This window comes from Leuresthes tenuis, unplaced genomic scaffold (genome assembly GCF_036924035.1).
Source record: "Leuresthes tenuis unplaced genomic scaffold, fLeuTen1.0.hap1 SCAF_4, whole genome shotgun sequence".
Lineage (NCBI taxonomy): Eukaryota > Metazoa > Chordata > Actinopteri > Atheriniformes > Atherinopsidae > Leuresthes > Leuresthes tenuis.
In genome coordinates, this window is record NW_027325358.1 from 15560911 (window position 1) to 15584309 (window position 23399).

Here is a 23399-nt window from a genome sequence, read left to right on the forward strand (position 1 = left end):
GTACAAAACATAACGGCATGAAAAAGGGGCTTTCTGTATTTCTAGAAGTGTTTTTGCATGCAAGTTATCAAGCAGGAGGTTAAGTGGTGACATTTGTGAGCAGATGATAAGTAGGTAGATACAATTTGCGCATTAACACAATATACAGATGGGAACTGCAGTGCAGTGTTTCTGTGATCTTCGTGATTTGTAATAACAAATAAACAAATAATATATATGAAATTCATATATATCATATTATGAATAAATGTTATTTTGAATTTATGTATAGGTATCGAAGTCTAATAATGCATAATAAATATTTGTATACTTATTTGCATTAACAACAGATAATGGAATCTCAATCACAGACAGTGGCCACATCAACCTAGGAAAGAATCCAAACTGCAGACACCACAGCTTCAACTTTCCTGGAAGCCCTGATTTATCTATTCTATCCAGTCCCTCGGCAGCATCTTTCCAAAACTGCCCTGCCTGCTCTCCATCATTCATATCTGCCTGGTACCACCTACCTAAACTCTTTACTGACTTCATCTATTACAAACTTTCTATCACTTAATTTCCCTCTACTCATTGAGATACTTAGTAGGTTTGATTTTCATACCAGCCCACTTTAGATTCTCTGTATTCTCTTCATACATGGCACTGTTGTAGTCACCAGCATCATATCATCCATGTAAGCCTTAATTGGTGCAAGGCGCATGCCAGCCTGACGTCTCTCTCCACCTGCAACCCAGTTGGAAGCTCTAATAATTATCTCCATCGCCGTTATAAATGCTAATCGAGAAATCGTACACCCTGCCATAATGCCTATTTCTAGCCTCTGCCAACCTGTTGTGAAACCTGCTGTACAGCCTAATTTCCTCATACTAAAATAAGCTTCTTTTAAACCAGTTATGAACAAATACATATTTTACAATAAAATGAATTCCTTCACTCAAACCAAGTTAAAACTGCTTTGTCCTTCATATTTCTCCATGTCTAAGCAGGTTTCAATGAGATACTTTTTATTACCTTGTATGAGAAAGAACCACACTTATAGTATTTTTTTCCTGTTCATTGCTCTTATTCAGATGCAACAATGAAAAGAGACTTTGCCAACAAATTATTTTATTGTGATTGTAAGGAAATTGTTGTCCAACATGATTTCAATTAAGCATGCAGTATAAAAAAAACAGTTTGTCAGATTTTTTCTCCCTGTGCCGACTCCACCAGCTCTACAAACAGAACTTCTGAAGCTGTGGGTTCTCCTTCAGTCTAACCTTAGTTTGGCATCAATGTGTCTACATTTACTTTAATTCAAGTAATGATTTTTATCACGTAATGATTGAGTAGCAGCACAATTTAGGTCGAGAACATACAGGATTGTGTAGGGAGCCAGTCATCCTGATTTATTTCTTCAGTTCTTACCCTAAAGGTTTGTTAAAGGTTATTACAGAACGTGCAAAAGGCAGAATGCTCTAAAATCCACAACCTATGCACAGCACACAAGTAAAGGGAGATGTGTATAGTTTCAATCACTCTTCTTGCATACAAGTGGGAACTTGTTGAGCTTAGAAGTAATCGTCTACGTTGCCCATTTCTACAAGCACAGTCTTCAGCTGGGAGTAGTATTCAATTGTCACCTGGCCGTTCTCTCTGCCGAAGCCTGTAAAACCCAAAAGAACAGGATCACACTATCATTCTGGAAACGTGCATTAGGTCAATCGTAACAAACGACACACACACACAAACTTTACAGCATCCTACCTGACATCTTGTATCCTCCGAACGGCACTTCTACAGGCGAGATGTTGTAGTTATTGATGTAGCAGGTGCCAGCCTCCAAGTTCTCAGCCACACGATGTGCCCGAGAAATATCCCTGTAGGCGGAGGATAGGAACAGATTTCAGATTGTAAAATGATAAAAACAGACAAAAAGAAAAAAATTCTGCCTAAGAGAGAAACTCATTACACAGTGAAAGCTATGATTGTGCAAAAAAATCCAGTTGACAATTGGAAAATGCCACCAGGGTAATGCAATAAAGTCATTATCTTTAGGAGCGAAGCGTCGGGGTGTTTATCACAGATTGCGCCACACTGCTGAGTAACGACAATCCAGAGAGTCCCGTTTGCTCTGCTGACCTGGTGAAGACGCCAGAAGCCAATCCAAAGGTGGTGTTGTTGGCCCTCTGGATCACTTCTTCCTCTGTGTCAAAAGGTAGGACAGACATGACGGGTCCAAAAATCTCCTCCTTCACACAGGTCATGTGGTCTCTGCAGTTGTCTGTGGAAACCATGAGCATTAGGTTTGAGAAATACTGGGACACAAACCCTGCAGATGGCGTACAGACAAAAGAGTGTTCCACACATACCAAGAATGCAGGGTGACATAAAATACCCCCCCTTCAGCTTGGGGTCATTGGGAACGAATGGCTCTCCTCCACAAAGCACTCTGGCTCCCTGATTAAACAAACATTAAACATTAGTTGAATATCATAAAAGCTAAACTAAAGACCAAAAATATTTTAAGTTTATATCATTGTTTTGTGGTAAAATGTAAGTATTGGAGATGTTTTTGTATCACATTAGTTCCCCTTCAATGACTGCAAAACTCTCCTGCAGGAGAAAAATTCTAATTAACAACCCAAGGCCCATCAACACACCTCTTTCTTGGCCTGACTGACAAAGCCCAGCACTTTCTCCAGCTGGGACTTGCTGATCAACGCTCCCATTCGGGTGCTGTCGAGCAGTGGGTCGCCCACAGAGATGGCCTGGGTCTTCTTGACCACTTTCTCAAAGAACTGTGGCAGGATCTCTTTTTGCACAAATACTCTGGTCCCGTTGCAGCAAACCTACACATTTCAGAGGGACATTTGACTCTGTAAAAGCTGCCGGGTCATTTTGGGTCAGGTTAAGCGAGTGAGACAAACGATGAACGATAGGAGCCTTCAGTCTCACCTGCCCCTGTGTGAGGAAGTTTGCCATGAGTGCTCCCTTGACTGCATTCTCCAGATCACAGTCTTTGAAGATAATGAGGGGAGATTTCCCTCCAAGTTCCAGAGTCACCTGTTTCACCCCTTTTGCAGACATTTCCATGACCTGAGAGCAAAAACAGTGCGGGTGGTGGTCTTAGTTAGGATGAAAAAGCTGGGTTTTTTTTCTTGTTTCATTCTGAAGTCATGTATTTTTAATTCCAAGGTTTTAAACATCTGAATATGATAAAAATGTGATGTTTGTCAGGATTGGTCTCTGCACTGTTGTCTAACGATCCCGTGACAGCATTTCAATCAGGTTAAAGTCTGGACTTTGGACCATTGCAACACCTTGATCATTTGGTGTTTCAGCCATTCTGTTTTAGATTAGCTGCTGCGCTTGGGATCTTTGACCTTTTGCACAATCCAATTTTGACCAAGCTTTAGCTGGCGGACATATGGCCTCTGTCCATCAAAACTCAACTGAAAGAAGGGGTACTTTCAAAAACCACTGTGGCACTGGACTGGTCTCTGTACCTTTTTGCCTGTGGGAACACTGCCGGTGAAAGAGAGTTTAGCAACTTTCGAGTGATGGCAGAGCAAGGTGCCAGTCTCTGTTCCGCCTTGGACCACACAGAAGAGCCCATCAGGTACCCCTGCCTCTTTGTAGATCTCTGCCAGGATGACGGCCGTCAAGGGAGTCATAGGAGAAGGCTTGAAGACCATGGCATTACCTAACAAACCAAAGTTTAGTACTGCAAGTGACAATCAGCACTGATATCTATGTACAAAGGACATATATATAGGATGACAAAAAAGTATGTCAAAGTGCACTGTAAGACAACTGAAGATTTGACTGACATTTTTTTTATTTCATTTACAAAAATAAAGACTTGTTACTGTTATTGTTACCATCTTATTCACTTTATCTTTAACCATTTAGTTCAGACAGCAGTGATGGTGTGAGATCTGTTACACTGACTGTTTAACTAGGTGATGGAATACAGACTGCTACACACTGACCACATGCCAGTGCAGGAGCCGACTTGCACGATGCAATCTGGAAGGGGTAGTTAAATGCACCAATTCCCACGCATACACCTAGAGGCTCCCTCCTGGTGTAAGCAAACGCTCCACCTGGTAGCTGGATGTGTTGACCTGCAGTTAATGATAACATAACCCAATGTTCAAACAGCACCAATGTAAGGTTCTTCACTTTTGTGAATCACGCCTTTCCTAGAAAGTGATGGTGGACCCACCGGCGAGTGTCCCAGCCAGGCCTGCATAGTACTCAATACACTGCCAGGCGCAATCAATATCCCCAAGAGCTTCAGTGATGGACTTGCCGTTGTTGATCACTTCTAGCTTTGCAATTTTCTCCCTTCTTTCCTGTTATTAATGGAAGCAAAAGAAAAAAGCAATGGGCTTCTTTTAAATAATACTTTGCAGTAATTTTGTGTAAATACTTGCGTGTGTATTTGGAGAAAAGCGCAACTTCTCCATGTGACATGAAAAGGGCGATAAAAAAAGTTGATTGTGTTCAAATGCAGGCCAGCGGTAAGGCGAGGCAAGTTTATTTGTAGAGCACAGTTCGTATACGAGGAAACTCAAAGTGCTTTACAGCTACATAAAATCACAAGAAGGCAAATAAAATCATTCCATAAAACATAAAATATAATCATTAATTAATCAAATTAAAAGCGAAGAGTGCAGATTAAATACTTTCAGTTGTCATATGCAGAGCTAAATAGAGCTGTTTTCAGCCTGGATTCAAACATTGTCAGAGTTGAGGCCTGTCTCACAACTTCTGGAATACTGTTCCAGATTTTAGGAGCATAAAACTGAAACGCAGCAGGAGACCCCTCCCTGAGGTTCTCACAGTCCGAGTTGGTTCATATGGCTCTAATGTGTCAGAGATGTACTTTGGCGCTAGACCATGAAGAGACTTGTACACAAGCAGAACTGTTTTAAAGTCTATTCTCTGAGCGACAGGAAGCCAGTGCAGAGACCGAAGCACTGGACTAATATGGTCATATTTCCTGGTTCTGTACCCATTTAAACTATCGCTAATAGAGCCACTTCCGGTTGACATCTTTGCAACCAACAACAACAAAACTAAGTCATTTGAGAAAGATGGCAAACGAAGAGCAAGATGAAGCTACGTCCCTCTACATTCGTGAGCATGGTTATGGCACAAACACGATGCACAACGGCACATTCTCCATCGTGTTGTTTCTTTCTTTCTGACGGCGGCAACAACAACAGTAATATCGTGTACTTCGACTTCCGCGTGACAATCGTGGGGAAAAAATCTCGAGCATGCGCAGAACGCTCGATCCGATCCACTGTCGTCTACATGCACGTTCAGTGGGCATTTGGATTGAGTTATCCCTTAATTCAATCGCAAGTAACCCGATACGATTCGATTTCTTGTCAGATTAAGGTGTCTACATGAACTGAATAACTCAATCTTATTGTAATTTAGCCATTAATCCGATCCGATGGCCCGCATGTAACCGCAGTGACTGTATCTACAGGCCCGTGTTCTCCTGCCGTCAGTGACATGTAGATCTGAGTGTCATCTGCATAGTTGTGGTGGGATACATTATAGCTGCGTATTAGCTGCCCTAATGGAAGCATGTACAGATTGAACAGTAGGGGTCCCAGGATTAACCCCTGGGGAATCCCACAGGTCATAGCCAATTGGTCTGAGACATAGTTCAAATTACTTCATAGTTCAAAAAATACTTCCTGTGCTCTAGATAGGACTTGAACCAGTTTAAAGCACTACTACAGATTCCCACCCAGTCTTCTAATCTCTGTAATAAGATTGCATGGTCAACTGTGTCAAAGGCAGCATTCAGGTCCAGCAGAACTAAGACTGAGACTTTGCCTGCGTCTGTGTTCAGGCGGATATCGTTTGATACCTTGATCAGAGCTGTCTCAGTGCAGTGGTGGGGCCTAAAGCCTGATTGGAAAGTATCAAAAGCATTGTTAGACAGGAGAAAATCAGTAAGCTGTTGGTACACAACTTTTTCTAGGACTTTGCCTAAGAATGGCAGGTTTGATATGGCCGGTAGTTGTTCAGTACTGTTGCATCAAAACTGCCCTTCTTTAGAAGAGGCTTAATAACAGCAGTTTTTATAGCCTTTGGAAATGTTCCAGTCTGGAGTGAGATGTTAACTAGATGAGCGAGTTGTGGTAACAAACTGCTCAGCACAGACTTTAGAAATCTAGTGGGCAACTCATCAAGGCAGCATGTCGATGAACTCAGACTGCAGATGATCTCTTAGACTGTTTTGTTGGTGACAGGTGTGAAATGTGTCAGCTCTAGGTGTCTCGCTGGCTGCAGAGTAGTTATTTGTGTTGTGGACATTATTGCATTTTAATGCCTTGAACTTTGTCATTAAAGAATACTCCAAACTCATCACAAGGTGCGTTTCCATCAGCCTGTTTAGATGCGCATGATAGAAACGCCATAGTTTGAATTAAAATCCCCTAATTCGCACAAATGAAAATACGGTGGCGGGAATTAATTCTAAAGGCAGTGAAACTGGAGGGTTTGTTAATCTGTTTACTGTAGCAAACAGGACACGAGAGTCGTTACTGCAGTTTTTGATGATTTCAGAAAAATGACTCTACCTCGTTCTACGGTCTGGTTGAACACACATACTTGCTGCCACATACTTGCAGAGTATTTGTGCCACACATAACAAACCTGACCGACTCTTCTTTTCTCCATGGCGCCTTTTTCCCTACTTTTAACCATTCTAACCTTGACAAGAGCAATGGTATCCAAAACATTTAAAACACCTGATGAGTTCAACAGATCATAAACATTAGAACATATGGCGTTCTAAAACCCAGTAATGGGAGGGGGAAGTTTTCCCTTTTAATGAGTAACTAGGGCCTCATTTCATTGTTGCAACTGCCGGCTTGAATTCATGTTGCACAATAATGACACCAAACTGGACGGCTTCCCGTGCTGCAGACTGTTAGGACACAAGGGCCTGGCCATCTCACCCTGATAATGCGGGCGGCCTCCAGCATCACCCGAGCCCTCTCCATTCCTGCCATTTTGCTCCATTTCAGGTAGGCTGAGTGGGCACTCTCTATGGCTTCATCCACTTCCTCAGCTCCACAGGGCACCAACTGACACAACACACGACCTGCACAAACAACACATAACAAGTGGCAGAGTTTAGATCAATTAAATGATGAATTTGTAGCTTATGCAGCAAGAGGAATGTTTTAGATTTGTGTTTAACCTTTGTTTATTGCACACATTCAGTTCAAACCCCCAAAGTTAGGGACTCTGCTCAGAAATCATACTCTGCTCCAGAGAAAGGGAAGATTCTGTTAACTTATCAGCTTGCCAACCCCAATGCATAGAAGTGCTGATAATGCAGAAAAACCGTTAAGACCGTTCTTCTACATTTTCAACCAGACGACTTTTTTTTTCTCCATATACTTTTATCACGTTCGAATAATTGTGAAAGAAAAACGTTATAGTCACCAGTTGCAGGTTCAAACACGGGCTCGGCGTTTTTCTCCTGCCTGGGTTTGACTCGTTTCCCAGCCCAGAAGTTCAGAGGGTCTGTGACCACCACGGTCCCCGTTGAGGCTCCGGGCATCATGTCGAGCACAGACTGGGCCATTTTCAGACAGACAGTACCTGCGGGACAACGGAGTTCTTGAGGAAAGTTTCTGAAATCTACTGCGTTATATCACATTATGCGACGTAATCGAACAGCTGCCGCAGATCGCTCAGAAATTCCAAGGTAGCCAAGGTAACTCGAGGAAAGGCAGCACGTGCAATTGATTTTAGATAAGACGCTAATGAAAGAGAAAAGCATTCTCACCTCCACCGTTTGAGTCCCAACAGACAGACTAGAAGTAAAATATTCCAAATCTCATGTGCAGGATATTCCACACCCCTCTGAGCAGTTTAGACACACCTCCTTCATTCTGAAAGACGTCAAAGTGTTTGGCTGCTTCTCTTTTCCATTTCAGTTAAGACATTATAGACTTATAAATCATATATTCCATAACACAGGCTTAGATTGCAACTGACACAAGAGTGCTATTGTAGAAATAATGCAAATATTGCTGATATAACAATGACCAGCAAATTTTACACAGATGATACAGGCTGTATTATTCACATGTAATTCTTTCATCCTAAAAGTAAGATACCTCTCATGTCTCATACCCACTCCACTTATTTAAAAATACAGACAACAGATCATCTGACTGTACAATAGTTTGCAAACAAGCTCACTTACAATTTCAGCAGCTTTGGTTTATTATCAACAGATATGCGTCAAAATGATAGTTTTATTGACCCTAACCCGCTTAAGAAATTTGAAGGAAGAAAATAAGCTTGACCTCCTTTTCAAAATGTTTTTGTGTTGACTTTCTCCAATCTCCTGTTTTTATTTTGAAGGTTTCTCAAAGACAAAGATATGAGGAAGAAGTGGGAAGTTGCTTTGAGGAGGGAAGGATTCCTTGCAAGCCAGTCATGAGGCTCCACCGCATTGCCAAACTCACCTCTCTGGACCTGCAGAAAGGGAGCACGAGAAAGAAGCTCTGCAAAACAGTCCTCTTTCAGGGCTTTTGGCTCATTTAAACTTTCACGAGCAACTTTGTGTAAATATGTGTAAATGGTTTGGGGCGGGGTGGTATATATATATATATATATATATATATATATATATATATATATCAATATATAGATAGATAGATTTTCATTTATTTCTGAGAGAGAGAGATATAGATAGAGAGTAATTCAATAATAATTCATGTAAATAATTCAATGTAATTGTATTATAATTTAATTGTATTTCGGTATGTTTTTCTTTTGTCAACAATGTTTGATACCATCCAAGCCGATGAAGCCAATTTGAATCAATCTTGATATAAAAATAGATTTTAATTTTTTCCGATAAATGTAGATATAGACATTCATTTTTTTCTGATATATAACTTCTGTCTATTGTGTTTTGTCTTATATATGGATAAATGTTTTATTTCTTCATTTTTCAACTTGTTAAAATAGCTGAGTAGTACACAATCTGCTTCTGCTTCTCTATCATATATTAGTGTTTTCATATATGTGTATTATATTATAATATATATCGTATATATCTTCTTTTGCAAAATAGCCTACCTATCATAAATAATTTGCATACCAGAATATTCTATTACTGTTCAACATGTTCTCCTGTTGCACTCAGTGGGTGGGGTAGCTTGTCACTTACCATCACAGACTGGTAGGAGATCCACCATCTTACTGAAAATACTGAAGTATCTGAACCTCCTCAGAAAAATACTCTACATCTTCTTGTTCTTGGTGACATTCAGGGGCAAATTACTCCTGCAGGACCACTCCATAGAGTTGTTTCCTGTAATCTGACTGATAGACCCTACCACTGCAGAATCATCAGAGAACCTCTGCATTTGAGTTTCACTTCCAATCTGAGGTGTAGAGAAGGAAAAGTAATGGGACAGTCTCCTGTGATATTGTCCCCTATGTATTGTATGTTCATATGTGAAGCATATATGGCCGATGGTACAAAAGAGTGTAAGAGCTTTCTTTATTTGTTTATTTCGTTCTCTCGGGAGATGAGAAAGATTTCGGTTGCAGACAGTTCAGGTTTAAAAGGTAACATCCAGTCCGACAGGTGGCAGCACTCACCGGTGATCGTGTCAAACTGCAAACAGTTGGAGCAATAGGAACAAACAAGGCGATGTTAGCTAAAAACAGCTTTCAGATATACTTATACTGTCAGATAAATTAGGCTGTCATGTGCCTAGTTTTCAGTATGTGACATATGGACGGAATTTTCAAGCCACTTGGGTAATGTTGAGGATCTCGTGTCTGAAATTATCTTAAATTATCCAGCGTTTAAGTGTTTAATGCTAATGCTAGCTAACCTTCGGTTGTTAGCCCACATTTAGCTCAGTGCTAAAGCTGACAGCTGTGATACTTTGATGAATGTTGATGTTTTCATTAAGCGTGTGTGGTTTGCGTTCAGATCCCGTTAATCGACAGTATACATTTTTTTAGACTACGTCAATCAAGGCGGTATTGAATAAATGCTAATATGAAATTCATAATATGCTACCATAGCAAGACCATCACAGCCATTCTCTTACCCAGAAATCAAACTTCTGAACTGGACTGACTTTGATTTAACAGAAGATTTTCCTCCTGTAGAAAGTTAATTCACTGCTGATGGCTGCTTTTGGATTTACACCTGCGAGTGAGCAGGATGTCTTTAGCATAGGACCAGAACAAACCAGCTTTAAAACAGACAACAATCTTAGTGGAGAAGAGGCCAGGCGGTTTTATGAAGACTTGATGAAAGATGGCAGAGAGCACGATGAATCAAGGAGCGCAATCGGAAAGAAGAACCATGGCAGAAAGTATCCGCTCAGAGAGAAAAGTAGAGAGTCCAGGAGGAGACTAAGGAGGAGAGTCAGTGCTGTGGAGGAGCAGCAGCCTCAAACTGAGTCTGTGGTACAAAGAGGAGTCAGTGGTGAAAGTGACGGCAGCCAAAGAAGCAGGTCTGAAAGGTCCACGGAGCTGCAGGGGCTCAGGCTGCTGCGCTGTGCTCATGTGGGGGACATCTCTGGCCTCAAAGAGCTGCTCTCAAAGGGGGTCGACATTAACTTTCAGGTACGATATTTAAAAGCTCTGATTCTTTTAGATCTAGGAAATGCATTATTTGTGCTTCATGGGCATGTTTTCTTCTCCAGGACACATTTTTCTGGACAGCCATGATGTGTGCAAGCTGGTCAGGTCAAAGAGATGCTGTGAGGCTGCTGCTCAGCCATGGAGCAGCCTGGGTTGGAGTGGTTGATACTCAGGGCAGGGATGCCCAGGACCTGGCTCTGGAAGGTATCGCTCACCTTAACGCCTCTGGAAATGAACAGATCTCTGTCAATAAAATTGAACTAATTGTTTTCTGCTTTTTTCTTATCGCAGCGGGCCACAATGAAGTGTTGGAGGAGTTGATGAGCAATGGCAGAAGTCCACAGAGAGAGACACAGTCTGATAGCAGGTTTGCGCAACCTTAGCTGTAAAACATGTTTTTAAACCAAAAAGACCTTATTCTTGTGAATAGTCTGAACAGTAAAAGGGACATGGTGGCGAGGGAACAAACAGTTTCTTCCTTATCGGTCACCCCGTTAATCAATAACAAGTCACTTGCTAATGACAATATTCTTTAAGCAACACTTATAAAACGCTAAGCTACAGTCTCCTTGTGTCTGAAAAATGTGAAAAGTCACTGATGCTGCTACAGCCTGATCTCTGAGATCAGTGCTGCTTTTGAGGGTAAGTAAATCCAGTTAGCGATACATCAGTTGGAATAGTGAAAAACTTTTTTATCAAAGTATTTTGACATTGTTATAAGAGATGGTTATCAAGATGACAGGTGCTAAACTTGCACTGGTTCCACACCAGTCGTTACTAAAGCTTTGATAAGCCGCTCAATGTGCAGTTGAAGCAGATCACTAAAAGGCAACAGAGAAAATGTTTGTAACATTTTACATCCACACTCTTCATTCTCAAAGCCATCCTACTAACTAAAGGTCCGATCACATCTCCTTGAAAATTTGTGACAGTGGCTATTGATTTTGTGTGGATTATGTAGTGGTAACCTCTGTGGTCCTTTTCTTACACCTCCGTTATTCATTATAGTCGTCATACATGTGCGAGTACAACTGCACATGTATGTGCAACTATAAAAAGCCCGGTTTAACTCTCCGATCGTCACATATTCTGATGAGAAAACGGTCCACAACTCTGCCTACTCAGTTTTTAAAACATCTTTATCCTCTTATGAATGTATTATTCATAAGAGTTATTGTTTCCAGGGGCCAAAAACTGTAAATCTAAATACTACTTCAGCAAAGCAGCTGTTGCTACCTGCTCTGATTATGACGAGATTTGCCGATGTGAAAATGTTGAGGTAACGCTTATCTTCTTAAGGGTTCCTCATCTGCAAAAGAGGACGTCAGTTTGCAACCAAATCCTTTACAGTGAAGAGCAGAAGTTAAACAGTCAAGTACAGCACAACATTCATGGCCCCATGAGGGAGAATGATGAGGAAAAATCAACAGAATGTCACAGAGCATTTACTCTGAAAGATTAGCAGCTAACTGATGTTATATAATATCAGAATAATTGATATTTCCAGCTGTATGGGGACCTTCTTTCTTCTTAGACTCATGTCTCCTCTCTACATCTGCAGTGCCGTCCAGTCACAGTGGTGCGATGTTTGTTGTAGCGAGTACAGGAGCAGCACTTCATCACATCTCTCCTCTACGCTGCATCAGTTCAATCTGCGGCGTCCACCGCCCACCCCCTACTACTGCCTCCCGTCCTCCAGCAACAGCTACAGGATGATGGTTCGCTGTGGCTGGAAACCGGGAACAGGACTGGGGCCAGAGGGGGAGGGGCCTCAACAGCCAGTGCGTACTGTGCTCAAGAGAGATCAGAAAGGTCTGGGGTATGGACAGACAAAGAGAGCCAAAGTTACTCACTTCCAAGCAAGAGATGGTGATGCTGTAAAACCACCGCACAGAGAGAAGGAAGAGCGGGGTCGAAAAGGGCAAAGGAAGGAGGAAACTAAAAGAAAAGAGCATAGAGATAAGACATGGGAGAGAGACTTCCGGGCCTCTTTTTATTAGTGACCCCACTTTACAGACAGCTCTCCTTTCATCCTGTGGCCCAGACTCATCTGAGAATAATAAAACATTTAAGACTGAGTGAAAGGACCAGATGTCGCAGTGTTTTCTACTGTACCTCGACTCTGCCTCAGAGCTCAGACGCTCCGTTTAAAGTCGGCTTCCCCTTTGTCGGGTCGTAAGATGAACACATGCGGTGTTTGTGCCAATGCTTTTCTTTTTATCTGTATAATATTTGATATTGACCAACTAAAACTGTGTCAAAAATGGACTTGAGTTGGTATTATTTTTTTTTTTAAAAAGCGTAAAGAGTTTTGTATTAGTTTTAGTGGCAAAAATCCAAACTGATATATTTTTATTTGGTAAGAAGATGTAGAGGATTTGATATTTGAGCAACATCAGAAATAGGTTGTCATTTTCTAATGTCTACTGATGTTGCCGTGACTACACGGTCCATGAACTCTCACTTTATTACTGCTCCCGATAGTTAAACCTAATTAAACAGACCTCATTTCACATGTTTGTTCTTGGCTGCCTTATCAGCGTGTCAACTTTGTCCCATTATGCTCTGTCCAACTTGTAATTCATCCCTCAGCCTTCTGTTTCAGAACACAGAGGGGTTGCTGATATAAATAAGCTGCCTGCTAACTGCTGCAGTTCTATAGGCAAGATCAATAGAGGTCAAATTTATTTATTGAGCAAAAAGCTGACGTGAGTGCTTTACAATCGGGCAATTCGAGATAAAACTCATGAATGGAATATAAAAACACAATAAATTACTACTGTGTCAAAAGCCAAGGGAAAGATGTGGTTCTTTTTATCATGTCTGCAGATAAGTGGTGTGCGAACGGTGAGATAATCTCTTCCACAGATTCGGGGAAAACCACAGCAAATTCTCGATAACCTCTATATTTGATCATAGAGGGGAAATAAGTGTTATAAACTAACACGTTAATGTTCACACTAATGATGCTTGTGGTAACTGGTTGATTATACTTGTGTTTGGAGTGTTCCTCAGGCTTGTTGTGTTCAAAGAGAAGCAGAAAACGATGCAGCCAGGTGTTCAGATTGACAAAATATATTTAATCGAACACGTGGAGGTAAATAGATAATATCATTTCAAGTGCTAATTTACCACATCCGAGGAACATTGAATGCAGCACATGCATGTGCACAGCAGAAACTGCACTTGGAAACTGAATCTTCCATCCTATCCGCAGAGTGATCCAGTGTATGTCCCTTGTTAAATCTGGCATTGAAATGTTACTTACGTTGAACAGAAAGTCATCATTCGGTCCAGTTATGTCTTTGCTTGACCTGAACAATTTTCAGATTCAGACACTGACACGTTTCAGGTCAGTCACATTCATAATCGAATTCTTATGAAGATCTTAATAAGCTTTGTTATGCATTACATGTGATAAGAAAGAAAAGTAAAAAGAGGGGAAAAAAAGCTGAAGTCTGATTTCAGAGCGCTCTGTGTGGGTGAAGCTCTTCAGACTAAAGATGCAAACTTCAAACTTTCCTAAACACGGGAGACTATTCAGGAGGTGCGTATAGAGCCTTGACAAAAAAATGTTTTAACCACCCTTTAAGCATTTTCCTAGTTTCTTGCCTTACCACATGGAATTTAAAAGGATTTGACATTTTTAATTGTGACAAAAAAGCAAAAAATGATCGACTGAAAACGAGTCCATTAGTATTCACTCCTAAAAGCCCCCTTTTGCAACATATTCTGTTGTGAGTCTTTCAGGGTGTATCGCTTTAAGTTTGCTACACCTGACTCCTGGTCGAGGTGGATGGCCACCTTTCCTGAGTCTGATTCTGCCAGAGGTTTCTGCCTGTTAAAAGGGAGTTTTTTTCTTTCCACAGTCGCCTCGGTTGGTTTCCTTAGCTAGGCTCTTTCTTTTTTGATTGGCTTTGTATGTATGGTATGAATCGAGCTCATTTGGAATTTGAGTAATTGGATTTGATTGAATTATGATTCCAACCCAACTTTATTAGTATAGCGCTTTAAAAACAACACAGTTTGCCAAAGTGCTGTACACAAATATGAAATACAAAGTGAAACATTTAAATCATAAAACAATAAAAGGAAAGTCACAGTAAAAGCCAACACCTCAGACTGAATAAAAGGCAATGAAAAAAAATGTGTTTCAAGGGAAGACTTAAAAACAGGAAGTGAGTTGGCCTGCCTGATGTTTAAAGGTAAAGGTTTTGGGGCAGCGACTGAGAATGCACAGTCCCCTCTTAGTTTTGTAATTGTTTTTTGGGACAACTAACATTACCTGATCTGATGACCTGAGAGAACATGAAAGGGTGTGTACGATCAACCAGATCAGTGGCCTATAAATTTGACTATCATCATGATTGAATGACTTGGATTCTATTTGGCTTGAATTGGATTGTGTCTTTGAATTGCCTTGAGATGACATTTGTTGTAATTTGGCACAATGCGAATAAAATTTAATTGAATTCAGTTGTGCAAGTGAATGAGAGACTGGACTGAAGGACCAACCCTGATGCTCTATACAAGAAGTGAGGGTGTACACTATTTTCTGAGGAAGCTCAAATCCTTCAGCAATCTGTTGGTTTCCTTAGCTAGGAAACTTTTTTTTAATTAACTTTGTATGAATTGGACTAATTTGAAATTTAATGAATTGGATTTGATTGTATTATGATTGTATCACAATGAATTGGATTCTAATTGGCTTGAATTTCGCTGTATCTTTGCCTTGAGATGACATTTGTTGTAATTTGGCCCTATATATATATATATATATATAAAATGTAATTGAATATATATATATATATATATATATATATACATACACTCTTTGACATCTACATAAACATTTCTGCAATGACCTCCTCCCAAACAAGCCCAATCCAAGGAGACCCTCTCCACAACCCACAGGGCCCTAAGGTCAAAGAGACTCTAGGACACCTTCAGATGTTATTTGACCAACCTTGACTGGTCAGAGCTGTTTTGGCAATATGAGGAGAGCACAGTCTATTTCAGGCATAGTCATAATGTTATTGCCGATGGGTATATATATTCCCCATTGAGAGACTAATGAATGTCCATTCTATTGAACAAAATTTTGTCAACACAGAAAAATGCTGGCTATGAAATTATTGACTAATAACCTGACACGATGATGTAGTAGTAAACTGTTTTGAGCTGGTGACATCGCCACTTTCATCACATCAACAAATTACATCACTGACATCATAAAATCTCTCCAAGTTTATAGTAGGACGCTCTAGAGATGGATTTTATGGAAGGATCTCCTAATGCACCAGACCTTTAGGTTGGATCAGGTCAACTAGGTATCAACAACATGTACTGTGTAATCTGTGTGTCTGTGTGTGCATGCTCCATCAGACAGCCTGGTTTCTGTGACATCAGGCGTATGTGTTGGGAATAAAGCATGAACAAACATATATTTGTTGAGTGAAAGTCATCAGCAAAAAGAGGTTCAGGAGGTAAAAACAAGTCTGCAGAGTGTGGATCATCCTCTGTATCCATTTATCACAGCAACGCAGATGGATACAGACATGAGCAGCTTTGGATCACCTTAATAGAATATGAAAAAATGTCAAGTCTGTGAAATAATAGTTATTGACTTCATGTGAAATTTCATTCTAGGTATGTTGCAGCTGATGTTAATGGATGCTTAACCAACTGAATGACAGTTAACAAGCTGCTACACTCCTTTACAAGTAATTGAATCAATTAAACAATTAACAATCAATTTAACAAAATAATTTTAGCCATGGTGTATTTAGCATATTCTATATTTATATTTGTCAGTTCTGACAGCTTCTTAGCTGCAGTTGTCCACATTAGCGCAGTTGACGGAGCGCATCAGCAACTTTAATTTGATTGGTTTGAGGGGTCCAAGGAAGATGAAAGGGAAAATCTTCAAAGGTATCTGGGGAATAGACAAATGCACACAATTGGAAATGTCTTCTTTTTATCTTTCTGCTGGAATTGAAAGCATATTTTGCTCATAAAATCTTATCATCACCTCTGTCTCCTCACAAACTGAGAAGCTATAACTCTGCAAAACTTCAACCAAGGCCAGCTTTATCGTCACCAGAGCAAATCGCATCCCCAAGCAATTCCTTGGGCCAGTTCCAAATGGGAGATAAGTGTATGGGTTCATGCTCTGCTTGTTCAACTTACTGAATCTAAAAACACAATCAGACAGAACAATGAAAGCAAAAGTTAACATCTATGCTTGATTTGAAAAATGACTGGAATGTCTTCACAAGGTCCACGCGTTCTCTTTTTTTTCTCCTGTTGTAGATAGTCATGTTCTTCCACTAAAAAAAAAACATTTTAAAATCAAAGTTTTAATCTTCTCTATGTAGAAGTTGTTTTGACAATACAACTTTCAGAAACTATGTTGTTTGATTGCCTAAATATAAATAATTCTAGAGTCTAAAATTCTTGGCTGACTCGGTATCAGTAATGCACGGCTCATTATAACAATCCACCAAAGCCAAAGATCACATCACGAGACATTAACTGGGGCGATGCGTGACAACTCCAGCTCTGCGAGGAATCAAGAATTACAACTTAAACTCTGAAATTCTACTTGGCTATGCTGTAAATGAAGCTAATCGCAATAATTACATTTTAGTTATTCTGTAAGATTTCACAGTGCAGACCTAAGCACTCTGGCACTTACCTCTCAGGTTTGAACTCCTCTGGTTCGGGCCAAAGTTCAGGATCATGGTGCATGGCATAGATTGGAACCATAACAATCGTGTCCTTTGGGACGGTGATTCCATTGATCTTGACAGTTTCTTTAGTCATTCGCTCCAGACGCACAGCTGGTGGGTAGAGCCTGCAGAAAACAGGGCCAGATGCGTATTCAACTTTGTGTGTGTGTGTGCACTTCTTCTTGGCAGATTTAAGAAACTGCTTCGACATATGGTTGTTTTTTATAAATCCCAATTATTATAAAATTATACGCAAGTCCACAAACCAGATTTCTTCCCCCATCTTTAGGTATGAATGAATGTAGATGCTAACCCTGAATTGCACATGAAAACATTGCTTGCGCCACAATTGGTGAACTTTTTCTGACATATTCATGCTGAGCAACTGCACAAAAGAAGCTCAGATTTGCTCTAAAGTAAACCAGATCAAGTTAGAGCCTGTTTCATTTAGTGGTCTCAGCTCTGAAATCATGAACGGGTCAAAAACTGCTGGAAGGTCCTTTGCTTGGCAAGTTCAGTGCAAAGGATCCTGTTGGAGGTAAAAATGAATAAATAAACAATCAAAGACGTGGGGGGGGGGGCTTAAAAGAGAGCGTCAGAGCTTCTGTGGAGCGAGTTCCTGAAACAACTGAAGGAGATGAGCTCTATGACAAGTAAAACGGTGCATGATCTATTCATCATGTGCCAGAAAATCAGACTGATCTCAATACTTATTTTATCCTCTGAAAGGGATTTTGTTTTTATTAAGGTTGTGTGATGTGGTCAGTGTCTTATTTGCAGTGGATAATAGTCAGAACACTCTCAGTTGCAAACTAAGCTAAAATAGATTCTGTGTTGAAGTCCACAAATCATCGTTTGCTCAAACTGCAGTGAAAATGTTTCAGATTTTCAATTGTCTTAGATGATAATAAAAAAAAAAAAGCTTTTTCCTTGCTCACCTTTTTTGAGTGGCTTTCAGCTTAACTCACCAATAAATATTTATTTCTGGTTCTCCATACTGAGAGTGCTGTCTCTGTCCCAATTCTATCCCTTAAATTTGCATTAGAAATGTCTTCAAACAACCTCAGAACAATCCTGATGCGCAACAGTTGCAGTTATTTATAGCACCAAAAATGGAATAATTATGCTTTCACACGTGGAGTCCTGAAATATTTTTGAGAAGTTCTGGAGCAGTGGCACGTGAGAACGCATCGTAGGATATATCAGTGGGTGAGATAATGTCTAAACGCGTCAGCAAATATTCCAGAGTGTGTTCAGCTGTGGTGCGACTGATCAGGTGTGAACATGCGCTACTGTGGATACATACACGCAGTCTTCCCAGAAACACAACCAGAAGCCTCACCGTCTATTCTCGGTGTGTTGTAAAGAAACCGCAGCTTTGTCCACGGTGTAGTTTCAGCCTCATGTGTTGCGAAAAAAACTTGCACAAGAAAATGTGTTACCTGAGACACTCCTCGACCACAGCATTGAGATAGTCCATTTGCATCATGGCCTCATATTGGACTGGACCCTGTAAGTTGCTATAGATCAGTTTGTTTGAAACTATTCTGGTAGTTATCATAAATCAAATTAAATCACTCCCGAGCCAAAGACTTCAGCGCTACCTTATTTGGAAAAGTTGAGTCAATCTCCTTTTGCAGGCGTTTCATGACTTCTGGATTTCTTGCCAAACAGTAGGCTAAGAAAGAAAGTGTGATGGCACTAGTTTCGTAGCCAGCGAATAGAAACATTATGCTCTGGGACAGGACTTCATGGTCGTTAAGACCTGTCAGTGTGAATAGGATCCATAGACAGGGAAGAAGATGAATGGAAAGCCACAGACATTAACAAGCATTAAGTATGATTTGTGTCAATGCATGAATAATAGACATTTAATTACCCTTATTCTGCTTTTCTTTACCGGCAGTCCGAGAATTGACTAAACGCTGATAAAAATCTGCAAAATTCTGAAAACAGGTACAATACAGTCATGTGAGACATGTACATCATGCAAATTCAGCACATATGAACCAACAATCACTCAATCATCTCTGAAACAGAAGCAACAAGAAAGGGAGATATGCTCAAACAAATGACATCTAAGCACATTTCCATCAATCACACTGTGAGCAAATTAATCCTTGAACTCTTAATGTCTAATTGCAAGGTTGTGTGTTTTTTCCAAACCTCTTTTGAGCTATCACTGCGTTCTGCTGTGATCTTCTGCGCCATCAATTTGAGGTAATCAACAGAGGACTTGGAGAAAAAAGAAAAACCCAGCCAGTCCAAAAGAGGAGCAAAGAAGGGAAAAAATCCTAAGAAGCGCAGGAAGGTAAACAATTATAATCACGGTTACAAAACATAGCGGTCCATAAAAGCGGAAATATGATATTAAAAACTAAACAACAGTACCAAGAAACACGATAAGTGACATAGGGAATCTGAAAAGCTTTGAGGCATGGAGGATGATGGGACTGGCGGGGTTGCTGATTGTGTCCATGTCCACACTGAATAAACAGCTGCCCAGTACATCAATACTGTAAGGTCCAACGAAACTGCAACACACACATTATATAAATCAGTTAGCCACAGGTTAGAAATTCCTTTATGTATGGCTCGACAGCATTTTGAGAAATATTGAATAAGGTATTTGGGGCATACATTTGTGTTTGTAAGCCCAATTTCTTGAACCGAAAGAAGATATTTTATTGTGAATATATACAAAACTCTAAAATTAGAAATAAACATTGTGTTTTTAATAGAGTTTAATTAATAAAGTTTAATAAAGTTTGAAGATATAGAATTTGTGTATAGATATTTGTGATAGATGTTGGAAAATCAGCACATTGTGCTGAAATCACACAATGTGCTCTACATTAAAAAGGAAATCGTAAGATATAGATAACACATTAGAAAAGGCAATGCAAACATTGTTGAACAAATGTACAGGTGAAAAACACAGCCCGAGTTAATAAAACCTCCACAGACGGTCTGGAACATTAGGATATGTCTGATGTTTGATTGATGAAAACATCAGACCCACTGACTTCTGGGTCTGAACCCAGCCTTTTTTTTAACTCAGTGATACAGACTCATCGTCTAGTACCTCCATCCCCACGTACAAAACCGTCTCAGTCCAGATTGTTCTCATTTGGGCTTCAATGACGATGGAATGAGAAAAATGATTGATATTAATCTATCCAATTTAAATATTGTAATAACTCAAAAGATAACTTTGCCAGGAGCATTAACTTGTAGAAAAACAAAAGTGCAAAAATTCTCAAAACTCAAACAGCTGGCATGGCTCTGTCCACACATGGCAAAACCAGCTCCAATAAAGTTCATGAATTGACATGTTTGGTGTCTGTGTGACTATTAGTGTTCTCAGGTTTGATTCATGTAGCATTTTGTAAGTAAGTTGGTGTTGCTCACTCTTTAATGGTAATAACTTCCCCGTTATGCACCTTGGACCGCAGGCTGTCTGTCAGTTTGCGGGAATGATATTTCATGATGCCGAACATCTAAAAACAGAGACAGAAGATGCAAGTTACAAAGACTGGTGAAGATGAATGTACACGTACACAGGCCTTTTATGCCTGCTTATACTCCTACCTCTTTGATATGGCCAGAGGCGAATAAAGGAGAGACATGATTACGAATTCTTCTCCACTGATCATCCTCAGCAATAGACACAGAGTCATAGAGGTCTCCATTCAGAAGAAGGTTCTAGGGTAGAGAAGAGTCGTGTTCATGAGTTCATGAGTTGGCGACTGCAGCTGGTTTGATTGTGAACATGTGGCATGTCCATTGTTTCATCGTGAGAAGATCAACCCCTTTCTGCTGGAGTAGTATTCTTCTAATTAGTCCAACGCTAAAAGCTTAGTTATTGGGGGTGTTTTTCGTAGTTAGGGTTCCCAGCATTTGAATGTCACACAGGTGAGGTGTGCGCACCACATCATCAATTCACAATGAGCTTTTTCCAAACAAACAGTGGCTCGAGGGATCACATATCTGTTGACTATGTACACACCAGACTGTTGGCATACCTGATACGTTACTTTACTTTACTACGTCTCACCATTATTTTGGTGGACTATTTGGTAAGAAGTTTGATAATTTGGTCAAACTTGTTTTTTGTCCTCCATTAACAATATAATTTGTGTTACATGACATTATATCTCAAATCACAGAGTCAGACTCCACTGAGTCCTTATGTATTTTTTAGGGTTAAGCCATGATTTTAGGGGTAGCATTAAGCCACCACGACGGTCGACATATTATCAAGTTTGGAGACTATTCCGCTTGCTGGGTTCTCTGCAAAGGTGGAGTTGATTTAATTTATTTTTATTTTTTATTTCATCTGCTGGCTTGGAACACCTTCTGTTAAGCAGAATAGACACCTGCAGGGTTTTGTACAGGTGTGCAAAAATTTGTTGAAACTTCCTTAAATTACCTGAACGACCTGTATGATGTCAGATCTTTAAAAATAGCCCAAAATAGCCATGTATCTGCTGATCCAAACCATCCCTTGATATGTGAGTATGTATTGCTAACATCAGGGAACAAGTATTTATTTATTACCACGTACCACCAGCTTATTCTAGTTGTTTTCAGCCTCTTAATTGATAATATGTGAGTACTAACTGTGTTTAGTGTGTACTGAGTTACTGTTTTATGTTTTTGTTGGGGATAATATTAACTTGGATATAATAACTATGCCTTGCGGGTTAGAATTAGGTTTAGGGTGCAGATTAGAGACTCATTTGTGACGAGTAAGGTTAGAGTAAAGGGCTGTAAAATACACAGCGTCAGTTGACCCCACAAAGATATTGAGGCAAACAACTACTTTTTTTCTTGTATCCCCCATTTTTTTTTTACTAACCCAGTAAATGCTACATACTGTATATTTAGCTAATTGTTTTATGATCCCAGACACAGCAGCACCGCATGGGGGCAGTATTACCCTGCTTTATGGTAAAAGGAGGAAGAAAGGATCCCATATGACCTTTCAGCCTTTTGTTCCTTTCAGTGTTTATCCTGTGTGTTCTCACCCTCCGGTTGGTAAAGTATGTAAAGCACTCTTTCACCAGGATGGTTTTCACCATGTCAGGATCCATCACAGCCAGCATTGGTCTTCTGAACTCATATATGCTGAAAATGTACACAAAAGACATATTTGCAAAATGAATAATCACTCCTACTTGTGCTCGTAGAAGTGACCAATTTAAAGGCTCAGAGGTCAAAACCTGCCAAACATATTGGAAATACACAGAAACATAATGGATGTTTTAGTGCTTATGTATTGACATTGAATAAAGTTGGTTTTTTTTAACTCACCCCCACAATTTTCCATATTTTTTTGCACATTCGATGTCATCTAAGAAGTAGATCTGAAAACAAGGAATTTTTTATCTTTTTCCACTTGGTGTGACAATTTATTATTAGATGACAGAAACTATCAAAATTAAACCTTTAAATTTTAAAAGCAGAGGTCATTAGGATATACCTACAGGGTTAGATTTGTGAACTGTCCCCCAGTACATCACTGGCTTGGGACCAGGGATCCCCAACTTCTCAAATATGCCATAGGGCTGGTGACCATACCTGCACAGAACAGAACAAGCATTGCAGAGAGTCTACAAAATGAAATGCTTAAATTATAAATCAAACACTGTTTTACTCTATTAGAAAAACACCACTTACAAAACAAATATGCAGATAAAGGAGATCAGCAGAATCCATGTTTCTAAAGAGAAAAAAGGAAGAAACTCCATGGCTTCTCTTGGCTTGGCCAACATTAAGCAAAGTCTGTTTTGCTCTGAGGTTGGGCTGGACGAATAGGGGGTGTGTTCTCTGTCGGCTGCATTACGTAACACTCCAACCTCTGCCCTCCTTTCTGAACTGAGGGAAACAATAAAAGTAGTTTCTGCCACCCACGCCTGCACATGACTATACATGTCTGTAGACAAAGATTAAGAAGAGATTTGTTCAACAATAACAAAGAATTTCACCGTTTTTCATTTTGTATTTGACCTC

At 40.0% G+C, this 23399-nt stretch overlaps 3 protein-coding genes across 5 annotated transcripts; 1 reads left to right on the forward strand and 2 right to left on the reverse strand.

The window, feature by feature from the left end:
- Positions 1-1090: 1090 nt before the first annotated feature.
- Positions 1091-7895, reverse strand: LOC140305788 (4-trimethylaminobutyraldehyde dehydrogenase-like). 2 transcript variants are annotated; one of them, XM_072384773.1, is made up of 12 exons: positions 7817-7895; positions 7471-7629; positions 6978-7123; positions 4214-4343; positions 3978-4112; positions 3492-3688; positions 2941-3081; positions 2646-2834; positions 2355-2442; positions 2125-2266; positions 1750-1862; positions 1091-1648 (listed from the first exon to the last, which is right to left on the reverse strand). In XM_072384773.1, exons 2-12 carry the CDS (start codon positions 7610-7612, stop codon positions 1554-1556), a joined length of 1518 nt encoding a protein of 505 aa, XP_072240874.1. In that variant the 5' UTR covers positions 7613-7629; positions 7817-7895; the 3' UTR covers positions 1091-1553. The 2 variants fall into 2 exon arrangements, with proteins under 2 accessions (XP_072240874.1, XP_072240875.1); XM_072384774.1 differs by having other exon boundaries at positions 7471-7647; positions 7823-7869.
- Positions 7896-9164: 1269 nt separating this feature from the next.
- On the forward strand, positions 9165-13166 carry gpank1 (G patch domain and ankyrin repeats 1). Of its 2 annotated transcripts, none has more exons than XM_072384783.1 (4): positions 9165-10635; positions 10716-10857; positions 10945-11020; positions 12188-13166. In XM_072384783.1, the coding sequence occupies exons 1-4, from the start codon at positions 10192-10194 to the stop codon at positions 12651-12653; spliced, it is 1128 nt and encodes a 375-aa protein (XP_072240884.1). In that variant the 5' UTR covers positions 9165-10191; the 3' UTR covers positions 12654-13166. The 2 variants fall into 2 exon arrangements, with proteins under 2 accessions (XP_072240884.1, XP_072240885.1); XM_072384784.1 differs by having other exon boundaries at positions 9168-10635; positions 12215-13166.
- Positions 13167-13737: 571 nt separating this feature from the next.
- Positions 13738-23184, reverse strand: LOC140305793 (cytochrome P450 3A30-like). Its single transcript, XM_072384781.1, has 14 exons — positions 23067-23184; positions 22874-22967; positions 22701-22753; positions 22415-22514; positions 20976-21089; positions 20796-20884; positions 19776-19918; positions 19551-19678; positions 19264-19330; positions 18989-19149; positions 18827-18894; positions 17351-17509; positions 16685-16847; positions 13738-16588 (listed from the first exon to the last, which is right to left on the reverse strand). Exons 1-14 carry the CDS (start codon positions 23159-23161, stop codon positions 16481-16483), a joined length of 1542 nt encoding a protein of 513 aa, XP_072240882.1. The 5' UTR covers positions 23162-23184; the 3' UTR covers positions 13738-16480.
- Between the last annotated feature and the right edge of the window lie 215 nt (positions 23185-23399).